The following is a 12,674-nucleotide window of genomic DNA, read 5'->3' as shown; positions in this document are numbered from 1 at the left end:
TGGACTATAACTCCACCTGTAGTCAAGAATGATAGAAGCTGAAAGTCTAACACCTGGAAAGCACCATGTTGGCTATTCCTGTATTTAGACAACAGAAATTACTTCTGTGTCTTTTGCTGTCACTTGAACACAGGAGCCAAAGGTCCATCTGACTGGCAGCAGCTCTCCAGATTTTCAGAAAGGTCCATTTTTCCTAACCCTATCTGAAGATGTCAGGGGCTGAATCTGTGACTTTCTACATGCAAACAGATGTTCTGTCACTGAGCTGCAGCGCTTCCAGAAGCATGTCTCTGTCACACCCCCATAAGAGCTCCTTCCTAAAAGCAACAACAGAGTCTTGTGCAATCTTAATGGCTGACACTTTTATTATGGTATAGGCTTCCATGAACTCAAGACTGCAGAAGCTTATGCCATAATAAATGTATCACTCTCTAATGTGCCACAAAACTCTTGGTTGATTTTGCTGCAAGAATAATTACATGTCTATAGAGATTTATAAAGAAGAGTTTGGATTTGATATCCCGCCTTTCACTCCCTTTAAGGAGTCTCAAAGCAGCTAACATTCTCCTTTCCCTTCTTCCCCCACAACAAACACTCTGTGAGGTGAGTGGGGCTGGAGACTTCAGAGAAGTGTGACTGGCCCAAGGTCACCCAGCAGCTGCATGTGGAGGAGCGGAGACGCGAACCCAGTTCCCCAGATTATGAGACTACCGCTCTTAACCACTACACTACACTGGTGGGTTTTCCCATACCTCATTCCTTTTCTCAGTATTTTCTTATTTATATATTCCTTGGTGAACAGCAAATAGTTCAGCAGTGCCGTAGCATCAGTTGAAAACAGACTTCTCCAACCAGGTGCCCTCTAGATGTTGCACAACTACATGTTCCTCCATCCTGGGACATTGACTATGCTGACTGGTGCTGTTGGGAACTGGAGTCCAGCAATATCCTGGGCTGAAGAGGAATGGTCTAGAATATGGGAAGCCTAGGTTGAATTCGCTAATTCCTAAACGACCTCACATGGGAGAGAAGAGAGCTCCCACAAACTCTTTGGACGACTCATGAAATAAATGTGAAATGAACAAATATTATTTCAGTTTCACGGTTTCCCCAATGTTAACAATTCTGTGCTCAGTTATTTCAAAACATTCCTGGTTTAGCTTATTTAGGATGTGTTGAATACCTCAGGCAAATTGGCTGAAATAGGAACCTATTACTCTCCTCTCATTTGGTCCTTTCTCATCCATTAGTCAGCTGTTTCAACATTCTTGCTCTCTGATTTCTTTCCATCCTAATATCTATCGTCAGCCTTCAGTCATACCTGACTAATACTTTACACACACCATTCTCACTTCTTAGTCACACATCTTTTTCTGACCTACTTCAGACAAAACTCCCATTAATGAGGGGCGATCCAAGAAAAATTAAAAACAGTACGTCCTAGCATCAATTCTGCAGAGTGCTATAGAAATAAATTTCTGAAATCAAAGAGGTATTTCTTGCTTCCTGTAGCAATAATACTCTCTGTAGGAAAAGGCATTACCTTAAAACAAAGGGCATCCTGTAAGCCTTTTATGGGGAAGAATCACTCGCAGGACTATAGGGACTATGGATTAGCAGAGTCTGCATGGCACCTACCAGCTAAAGTGAAGCCACTTCTTTCCACCAGCACAGCATTTGCTCTACCTGAGAGAGCATCTTCTTAGCAACGTATGATTTGATCTACAAAATGCAATGCCCTTAATGGGCTTGGAAGTTCTGGATCGGTTGGGGCCCAAGAGAGCATGAGCGACTTCTGGGCGACATGCAGGTTGCAAGGGGAATTATTAAAAGTGCAACTTGGGTTTTCCCATGGGGTACTCAGAAGGAAAAAACTTTGAGGAGCTCCCCTGGCTACTGAAAGTTACAGTGGGAGATGAGAAAGGCAATGGGCCAGCATCCAAGAATTCCCTGTCTGATTCATTATATCATCGCAACAAACCTGTGAGGTAGGTTAGGCTGAGAAGCAGGGCCTAGCCCAAGGTCATGCAGTGTGCTTTGTAGCCAAGCAGGGATTTGAACCATGGTCTCCCAGGTCCTAACCACTATACCACACTGTCTGTCAGTGTTATATAGGGGTTGAAAAATCTATCAGTTTCAGTTTCCCTCAGTTTCTCATTTTCCCAGTGTTAATTTCAGTTCCACACATTTCCACAGTTCACAACCACCACTACCCTTAAAAAAGTCACCACAGAAATTTGCCAGCATTTTAGTGCACATTTTCCCCAATGCATATATTGGAATGACATTTTACCAAATAAACACATTTTTAACAACCTGCAATGCATTTTTTAACAATATGTAATGTATTTTTCGATGTTCTTTTCACCAATAGATGCAGTTTTACACGTACATTCCCCTAAAATACAATGTTGTACTCTTTTGCATAGGATTGCATAGGATTACCTTTACCTTTTTTACCTTTACCTTTTGCACTGGTAGTTTAAGATTTCAGCAGGAGCTGCTTGGTTTGGGATTAAGATGGAATGGGAGGTAGAGTGGCTTGCTGTTGGTTCATCTGTTTCTTAATAATACAGTAATACACACACACCGTACTTTTCCATGTATAAGACTAAGTTTTTTTCCTTTAACATTATGCTAGAAAGTGAGGGTCTTATACATGGGTAGTGCAGAGGATGGACGTTTGATTGGTTTCTGCCGTGGCAGTCAGTGGCTATTGGGCATGTCATTGGTTGCTGCATCAATGACTGGTGTTGATTGGCTGACACTGCAGCAATTGGGCGGGCCATTGGCAGCTTCTGGCGGAATGGGGGCAGACAAGAGGTGGATTTTCTGACATGTGCCACCTCCCCCCATTTTCTTAAATTTGAATCCCCAAAAACAGGGGGCATCTTATACATGGGGATGTCTTATACAAGGAAAATTACGGTATGTAAGAAACCACGTTTTCCAGGAAGCTTACAGTAATAATAATAGTAATAAAAACCTAGAAGAACAGAAATGTATAATATAACATAAAATGGAATGCAGAAGCAAATTAAAAAAAGCACAACTATCTCAACCTTGGAACAAAAAACATACATGGAGTTGTAGTGTTGTTGTTACTATTGTTGTTGTTATTTTAAAAATCTATTTATTTAATTTTCCAGATTAATATTTACATTCACATAATAGCATAATATATAAAAACAAGATTCCCAAGAATCCCTTGGACTTCCCTCCTCCCTTTTGTAGTATTATTGTTAATACTTTCCTTCTGCATCTTTTATATTAATCCAAATTTGTGTATCTCCATTATGTCCGTAGTTCATTGTTACATTACAAGTGTTATTCCAATCCCACTAACAATTTTAACTGTTTACAATGATTTTTAAGATAAATTATAAATTTCCCCCATTCCTTATTAAAGCCTTGGTCATCCTGATTTCTGATTCTTCTGGTCATTGTTGCCATTCTGGCATAGTCCATCAACTTAATCTGCCATTCTTCTCTGGGAGGGACTCTGTCTTCTTTCCAGCCCTGGGCTAATAACATCCACACAGCCGTCAGTGCGTACATAAATAATCTTTTCTGCTCCCTTGGAATTTCTGCACATAACACATATTTGATCCTGTTTTATACATTATTGCTAATTTACTCAGAGTTAGATACCATCGATACATCATTTTCATATAATTTTCTTTCAAACGTACAACATGCTGTAAATTTCAAATCACATTTCCATAACTTCTCCCATGCTGCAAATTGTATATCATACTTAAAATCTTTCACTCAGTGTATCATTACAGATTTAACCTGTTCATCTTTTGTAAACCATTCCAGTAAAGTGGTATTATTAATAATAATTACATCATTTTGTTTGGCTCAGAGGAGAGGCATTGAAATTCTCCAAATATTTGGCACCATCAATTTTGCCTACAACATTGATGTACGTAGACAATATTGTACAGTCATATACAGTAGCCGTCCAGGATTTCAGGCAGGGAATCGTTCCATGCCCTACCTAGAGGTGATGGTGACTAAACCAGGGACCTTCAGTTTTGAAAGCAGATGCTCTCCCACTGTGCCACAACCCTTCCCTTAATGTTCAGGCTGTGAATGCCATTGCTTATGTAGCAATTTTTTGTATGTTGTTACAAACACACAATTCCCTGGAAAGATGCTAGGTCTGGGAAATTGTGGTGGATGCAAAGTGGTGTGGAAGTACTTGTTATCCATAGCAGTGGTAGAAAACAAGTAACCTCAGGAAAACAAGAAGGGAGCTATTTCTTAGTGCCACTTGGAAAGGTGAGGGCCCCCAAACCCTGAGAAACCATTAAAGAATTGCTTTCCTATCCCTTAGAAAATTCTGGGGTGTGGCAGCCCCAATTTCTCTCCTCTCAAAAAGGGTGCAGAAAATCAAGAGGTTGCTGGAGAAATCAATAAGGTCTAGACTTCTGGATAATTGACAAATCAACTTTGCTCTGCACAACAGTTAACATTTGTATGAAACAAAGGATTGGAATAACTATAAACTGTCACATAACACTAAGAAAGGGGCTGAGCAAACCTATTTTAGTAACTTCTTTCAACTTTTGTAATTTTCCAGTATATTTGAGAAAGTGACTTGTGTGCTTGTCATATGTCAACTTCTGTATAAATAGTTTGCACTTACAATGTTCAGAGCACCTATGGCACAGGTGTGCAAGGTTTCTCTCCTGATACGCATATCAGAAAATAAAGTGATGCCCGGCATATGCTTCAAATGATTCTCTCATGGTCTGATTTCCACAACGTGGTCATTTGTACACAGCTTCACCTTGAATGGTGAAAAAACCATACACAATATGAATTGGAGTCAGTTGCAAAGTCTGTCAGGGAGTCAATTTCTTCTGCTTCTTTCCCTTGAGCTTTTCTAATGCAACTTTGAAATCTTTGTTCCTCAGGGTATAAATGAAAGGGTTCAAGATGGGAGTGATGACAGTATAGAGAACAGAGATGGCTTTGTCCATGGGGAAGCTGCGGAAGGGATGGATGTAAATGTAGATGCAAGGCCCAAAAATCAGGGTCACTACAGTGACATGGGAGGCACAGGTGGAGATAGCTTTGCTCCGGTTGGGTGCAGACCCTGCTCTCAGCTTGGCCAGAAGGATGGAGTACGACACAAGCAACACCACAAAGCACATTAAAGTCACGAGGCCACTGTTGGACACCATGAGTAGCTCCACCACAAAAGTATTAGTACAAGCCAGTTTGACCACCTGTGGCACATCACAGTAGAAGTTGTCCAGCTTGTTGGGGCCACAAAAGGGCAACTGGGTAATAATGGCCACTTGGATGATGGAGTGGACAAAGCCACCAGTCCAGGAGGCACACACCAGGGCACCACACACTGCCCCATTCATGATGACCATGTAGCGCAATGGGCAGAAGATGGCAATGTAACGGTCATAGGCCATGATGACAAGAAGGAAGATCTTGATGCCGCCAATGAAGTGGAAGAAGAAGATCTGGCAAATGCAGCCCATGTAAGAGATGGTGTTGGTCTTTGATAGGAAACCGACCAACATTTTAGGAGCAGTTATGCTAGAGTAGCAGAAATCAAGGAATGAGAGGTTTCCTAAGAGGAAGTACATAGGGGTATGGAGGATAGGTGCATAAGCCACTAGGCTAGCGATTAAGAGATTGCCCAGCATGGTTGTGCCATATACAGCCAAGAAGAAAGCAAACAAGAGGACCTTCACTTCTGGCTTGCTGGTCAGCCCAAGAAATACAAACTCTCTCACAGTGGTGTCGTTCTCTCCTTCCATCATGTGTGCTGAGGCCCCACTGATGGGACTCTGAAAGAATACAGGATAGTTATCAATAAAAGCTATGGAAGAAAAAATTAAATAAAGAAAAATTGTTCCATTGATGTTGTGGACAACGTTTTGTCACATTTTGGTAGGACCATAAGAAACTGCATTATATCAGTCCAGCCCATTGGACCATTCACCTCAGTATTGTCCACATGGGATGGCAGTGGCTGTCCAGGGTTTCAGTTTGGGACATTCTCAGTCCTACCTGGAGATGATGGGAATTAAACTTGGAACTTCCTGAGTACAGATACTTTACCACTGATCTATAGTTATAATTTGATAGAATTGGTTGGATGTGTGTGTGTCCGGAAAAAAGCATCACTTTGTGGGCTGTATGCAGCTGGTGGTATTTCTGAGTACAGTGGAACCTCAGGTTACATACCATCCTCCTTACAAATGCTTTGGGTAACGAGCTCCGCTTACCCAGAAGTAGGTCTCCTGGTAGCGAACCTTGCTCTGGGATGCGAGTGGAAGTCACGCGGCAGCAGCGGGAGGCCCCATTAGCAAAAGGGCGCCTCAGGTTAAGAATGCTTTTGGGTTAAGAACGGACCTCCAGAACGAATTAAGTTTGTAACAGGAAGTAACACTGTACTCGTTTTGCTCTCATTCTTAAAACATAGGAACTGCAACAAAATTGCAATGGGCAGAGCTGCTATTTTGATCTCCAGTGTTTCTACTTCATTCCAACCCCTCTCCCATTTTATATTTCCCCTTTTCATGTGGGCATTCCATGACAATGGTCAGTTCTCGCTGGGAAGCTTTGGAGTCCGCTTCCCTTAGAATATTTTCCTTCAAAAATGCACGAACACTTTGAAGTTACTCTGTGCCTTCTGGTACATCCCTCTCATGAGTGGTGCTATTTTGGTTACATAAGCAATGACACTTACAGCCTGAACATTAAGGGGAGGGTCAGGGCTCCATGGTAGAGCATCTGCTTTGCACCTTGAGCCACATGGATCAATGGTGTGATTCAGTATAAGGCAGGTTGCTATACTCATATTGGAGACAGAGGGAAAGATATATTTGCCCTGTGCCACATCAGAGGCCACTCACAACAGATCCGGCCACCTACAGACCTATCTGCCTCTTACCTATAGTTAGTAAATTATATGCAAAACACCTCCACAATAAGTTAATCAACTGGATTGATGTTGAGGCTATCCTTGCAGAAGAGCAAGCAGGATTCAGGCAAGGCAGATCTACTATAGACCATTGCTTCGTCCTAACCCACCTCATAGATAAGTACGCCAAGCAATCTCACGGTGTGCTATAAACTGCTTTCATTTATTTGAAAGCTGCTTTTTACTCAATCTCACGAGTAAGACTATGGGCTAAACTGAACACCTCAAGCATAGACAAAAGATTATTATATCTGATTAACTGCCTTTATAAAGACACTGTGCTGAAAGTGTGTTGCTCTACAAATGGCCAACTTACAGGATCTGTACCAGCCACAAAGGGAGTCAAGCAAGGATGCATTTTAGCTCCGGCCCTCTTAACCTATACATAAACGACATGGTCCAGTGCCTAACATCTCCAGATTTCCATGCCCCTAAACTGGCCTCAAAACCAATCACTGTACTATTATATGCTGATGATGTGGTCCTCTTATCCCAAGCAAAAATAGTCCTAAAAAGATTGATAAGAGAATTCTCAGTGTATTGCCAGAGAGAACACCTGGTCGTAAACTATCAGAAAATTAAAGTTATTGTTTTCTCAAGAAAATATAGGCCCCACAGTTGGTGTATAGACAATCAACCAATCGAACAGGTCAAAGCTTTCAAATATCTGGGCCTTTTCTTCCAGTCTACGGGGTCATGGGGAGTGCCAAGACTCTGACTCGCTTTTTCCACACAAAGGGTGGCAAACATATACCATCAGCCCTAGACGTCTTCCAAGCTAAACCCCTAGCACAGCTACTATACGGGGCTCAGATTTGGACTGGTAACCATCTTAGCACTTTGGAAGCTGTTCAATCAAAGTTTCTAAGGCAGATTTTTTCCTGTACCGCCATACGTCCCAAACGCATCATTGAGACTGGAGGCAAGTCTCCCTTCAGTAGAAGTACAGACCTGGCAAAGAGCTCTTAACTTCTGGCTCCGCCTAAACTCAAATCCCCCCCGGTTTACTAGCCCTAGTACTTCAAGACTCCCATAAAAGTGCCTGGCTTAAAACCATCTATCCAAAACTTCACTCTTGTGGCCCATCCCCACAACACCTACTTATTATGGGCCCTACTAAAGTAAACAGTCTAATTGGTCAATGTCCAAAAAAATATCAAGCATCAGAATAACCTGGCCACTAGAAGGAAAATCTGCCCTTGGTATGTTCATTTTCCACCTCTCCATTTTGATTCTCTGGCCCTATATCTGCACAAACGTATTATCCCAAAATACAGATGTGCTTTTACACTTGCAAGACTGGATGTTTTGCCACCTGCAGTACTTGAGGGTTGATTCCAAAAGATTCCGCCTGAGAAACGTCTTTGCCCCTGTGGAGATGGTAGCACCGAAACAGCGGCACACGTCCTCCTGTCTTGTACTCTCTACAAAAACCTGTGGAACGAAATCATCACCCCACTCGTACTAACCATCCCAGGGTGCTCAACCACTGCTACAATGTCCTTTCTTCTATGAGATCAAAATGAGCAAATAACAGCAAAGGTGGCTAGGTTCATAGCAGGGGCAATCAGAATAAGGGCCACTAACTGACGGCTGATTCAGGACTTTAAATTGTGCTCTTATATCAAACTTCCTTTTCTGCATATACTGTAATGTTTTACTGTTGCTATGGCCATTGGGTAATGCTGATAAAGTTTTGTCTTATCTTAAAAAAATAAAAAATAAAAAATTTGAAGGGTGGAGCTAAGGTTGCTGTTGTTTTTCTTTTAAAACAAAGAAAAGAGGGGTGAACTACACCTCTGCATCATGACCATATTGATTATAAATAGCAATTTGATTGACAGATAAGATACATAGTAAGCATTTGTAATGCCCCTACAGTGGTACCTCAGGTTACAGACACTTCAGGTTACAGACGCTTCAGGTTACAGACTCTGCTAACCCAGAAATAGTACCTTGGGTTAAGAGCTTTGCTTCAGGATGAGAACAGAAATCATGTGGCAGCAGTGCAGCAGCAGCGGGAGGTCCCAGCTAAAGTGGTACCTCAGGTTAAGAACAGTTTCAGGTTAAGAATGGACCTCTGGAACGAACTAAGTTCTTAACCCGAGGTACCACTGCAGTTATGTAATGTTATTGTTGATTTTATGCTATTATGCTGTGATTTTTTTCTTCATTTTGGAAGTATAGAATAATTGCAAATAAATAAATACACAAACTACTTGACTTCATCAGGTTTCATCTTGCCATGCTGTTTTTGACGTGGATGTCCATTCAACAAAGTATTGTTTTACATCAGAGATGGGCTAACACCTGCCTTACATGACACAATTTCACACACACACACACACACACACACACACATGATTCCCACCTACATATTTTAAGTCTACAGAACAAGAGTGCTTACTCAGGTTCTCTTCACTAGCTGCTTCAGATCAAGGTCTACCAAGGCAATAATTCTATCCAACAGCCTCAGCAACTAGCACAGCCATTGGAAATGCTGTAGTAAGCCATGGGAATGTCTTAATTGACTTTGGTTTGCAGGCATTTACCTCCATTGTCCTGGTGGTCTTCAATCTAACTTGCAGCTTCATTTAGGAGTGTGGAACTGTTACATTTCCTGGTCCCACCACACAGAGACTCCACCAAGATGGAATATGTTTGTGGCTGCTGATATATCACTTCTGAAGGCAAAGGAAACAAGTATAAGCACAATGAATGAATAGTTCATGAGAAGTTAGTGACAGCATATCCCAGAGCTTTGTTGCAAAGGGAATTATTAATTTGTGACTGTGCGGTGCTCATTTGCAGACAGGAAGTGAAAGAAACTTCATGTCCTCAAGAGGGTAAGGAGACAGGGAGGGTGCATTATTCTGTGTGTCAGAAAGCTCAGTTTCTGCTCATGTACAAGACTTTTTGCATCATCCTAAACCACCATAGTTGTCAATGGAGACAATTTGTACCTTGAGTGATGAGAAACATTCTAAAGTCAAATAACATATTTTGCTAAAAGGAAAACACGGAATATGTTTGGTTCTTTTTTAAGTATTAAGGGACTTTTTTTTTATTGGGACCACAATGTGCAGGAAAGGATGTTTTAACACTCCTCTCGCCACCCACGATCCCTCTGCAATGAAGCAGTTGCCCTTAATGAACAAGCTCTCATTGTCCCCCCAGTGCCGGGTTATATGTCTTTCTTTGGGAAGGGCATTCAAAAAACTCCACCACAACAAAGGAGGCCCTTTCCCTGGTTTACCAACTGCATAAGGTCCAAAGAGGTATATATATAGGAGGAGGTGTTCCTTTAGGTCTCCTGGTGCCAAGCCATTTAGGTCTTTTAATATTAAGTATTGGACTTTTAATTGGAGCCCAGCATTTTTATTATCAGACATGCAACAGAGAGAATGACCATCATGCTGGTTTTTGGACTGCCAGGACCACGTGAATTGATGTGATTAAGAATGTAAGAGCAATTATACTGGACTGAACCAAAGGCCCATCTAGTCTAGCACTCTATTTTCCCTTGGTGATTACAAACAGGACATGAAGCCAATAACCCTCTTGCTGCTGTTTACCCACAGCCACTGGCCTTTCTGACAGTGGGGGCAAACCTGTGATACATCAACTCACACCTCTGAATAGTCAACATAAACACTGTTGATACTTCACAAATCTAATGATTCATTTGACTCTAGCCTCACAGCAGGGATGGAAAACCTGCGGCCCTCCATGTGGACCCCAACTGCCATCATCCTCAGGTAGTGTAGACAATGGTCAGGGATGATGGGAGTTGGAGTCCAACAAAATCTGGTGGCCCACAGGTTGCTCTTCCCAAAGGGGATCAACAATGTGAGCAATGTAACATATGCTTCCAGAAATGGTCACCTCCTCTCTGGTTCCATCCAAGGACATTAAGGTACAATTGAGAGAAACTGAGCACAAGTGACCCTCCTGTCACTTCTAAGAGAAGAGATGCAGCATACTTAGACAAACATGTTTTCTTACACAGTGTGCCTCTGGAGAGAAGATGATGAATCCTGTAATTATCTGAATGTACTCCCCATCTTGTTCACTCCCAATCTTGATGGTTCTCACCAGACTTTGGAGAGATCATAGTCAGCATCAATAACCAACCTTGAAGGCTTATATAAAATGCCCTTTTGCCATACAGAACTGGGTCGGGGAGGGACTCTGGAAGTTTTTTCTCCATGCTTTATAGTTTGTGGGCAAAGTCCTTTGATAGTTTTCCATGTGATTTCCCACCCAGAAGGTGAAATGATTAGCCCAGGTGCAGGTTTGCTACCTCAGTGACGTTTGTGTTGGAAACTGCAGGATTATTGTCAGGAGAAAGGGGTTTGCCCCCCAGAATGCTTGGGCTCTTCCTGATTCTTCTAGTCATTCAGCCTCAAAGATACAGTAAGGCAAATCTGTCAATGTGCACTTTTGACAATCCAGTCCATATCCAGCACCAGTATTATCAACCAAGTAGCTTCATCATTGGTGGAATTGCTTCTCAACTCTTATTCTTCTCAGATAGCATAATATTCAATGGACCACCCCAAATGAAGCAGATAGAGGGACTTGCGTAAGTAAAGGCACTTGGAGACAGCAGTTCTTTGGGAGTGGGTCTAAATTACATCCTGAGGTCTTTGGTGCAGACACTGCTAGTGTTTTATCCGTGGTTTTGCACAAGCTGTGTAATCAATATTGTAGACCCAGTTCTGTGGAACTTCTTCTTTGCTGAAGTTAGATAGCCTCCTTCCCTGCTGAAGACTTTAAATAATAAATAAGTAAATAATCAGTGGGCATTTTAATCTCACTTTTATGGTTACTTTTCATTGATTTCATTCCATTTTGTAACCTTATTGTACACTGCTCAGAATTTACAGTGTTAAGCAGTATCAAAATTGTTCAAACAAACAAACAAACAAATGCTGATTAAGATATAGACATTGATAAGACTGCTCAGTTTGGTAATGGCAGTTTCTACCTTCGTCTCTTCTTCTTTAGGGGCTCACAGAGAGCAAAAATTGACATGTGATTCTTCTTGCAGATCAGTCCCAAAGAACTACCAGCATGTCCTCTCCTTGGTGTTTGCTGTGAAGGAGATCAGTGAGAACTCTGAGCTCTTACCCAACATCACTTTGGGTTTCCATGTCTATGAGAACTACTTTGATGCAAAGATGACTTACCAGAACACCTTGAAGCTTCTCAGCGGTCAGGATAAGATTGTGCCCAACTACACCTGTGACACTGAGAAGAAGATGGTAACCATCATTGGGGGGCTGGACTTGGAAACCTCCCTCCACATAGCCACTATCTTAGGCACTTACAAGACTCCACAGGTGGGTCGCATGCATGGTATATGGGGGATTCATCACTAGCTTAGGTTAGGTTTCTTAAATTTATACAGCACTTCCCACTAAAAGAAAGTGTCAGGGATTGGACTGAGGGGGGCTGGACTGAGGAGGAGTGGTGGAGATTGCCCCCCCCTCCTCCAGAGAAGAGGAAGGCAGTATTGATTTACAGCAGTGGTTTGAGGAAGGTCACAGATCAGAGACAGGTGAACAGAAGAGTTGGGAGGTGTTGGGAGAAGATAAGGGGGGGAGAGAGACAGAGCAGCCAGCTGATACATTATCACTTGGAAAGCATTCCTGAGCCCCCTTCTCCCATAACCTGGCATGCACTGAAAGTGGAAGAACAAAGTACTCAGAGA

At 42.1% G+C, this 12,674-nt stretch overlaps 1 protein-coding gene across 1 annotated transcript; it reads right to left on the bottom strand.

Annotated features, from left to right (window-relative positions):
* Nucleotides 1–4,853: 4,853 nt before the first annotated feature.
* LOC310663098 (olfactory receptor 4D5-like) lies at nucleotides 4,854–5,789 on the bottom strand (the record flags this gene model as incomplete). The annotated part of the gene is made up of 1 exon (XM_083410726.1): nucleotides 4,854–5,789. The coding sequence occupies one exon, from the start codon at nucleotides 5,787–5,789 to the stop codon at nucleotides 4,854–4,856; it is 936 nt and encodes a 311-aa protein (XP_083266852.1).
* Nucleotides 5,790–12,674: the final 6,885 nt, after the last annotated feature.

The sequence above is a fragment of the Podarcis tiliguerta genome (genome assembly GCF_965153285.1).
Source record: "Podarcis tiliguerta genome assembly, chromosome: 13".
Lineage (NCBI taxonomy): Eukaryota > Metazoa > Chordata > Lepidosauria > Squamata > Lacertidae > Podarcis > Podarcis tiliguerta.
The sequence above is the reverse complement of the archived record's forward strand: the minus strand, read 5'-3'. Positions and strand labels throughout refer to the sequence as shown.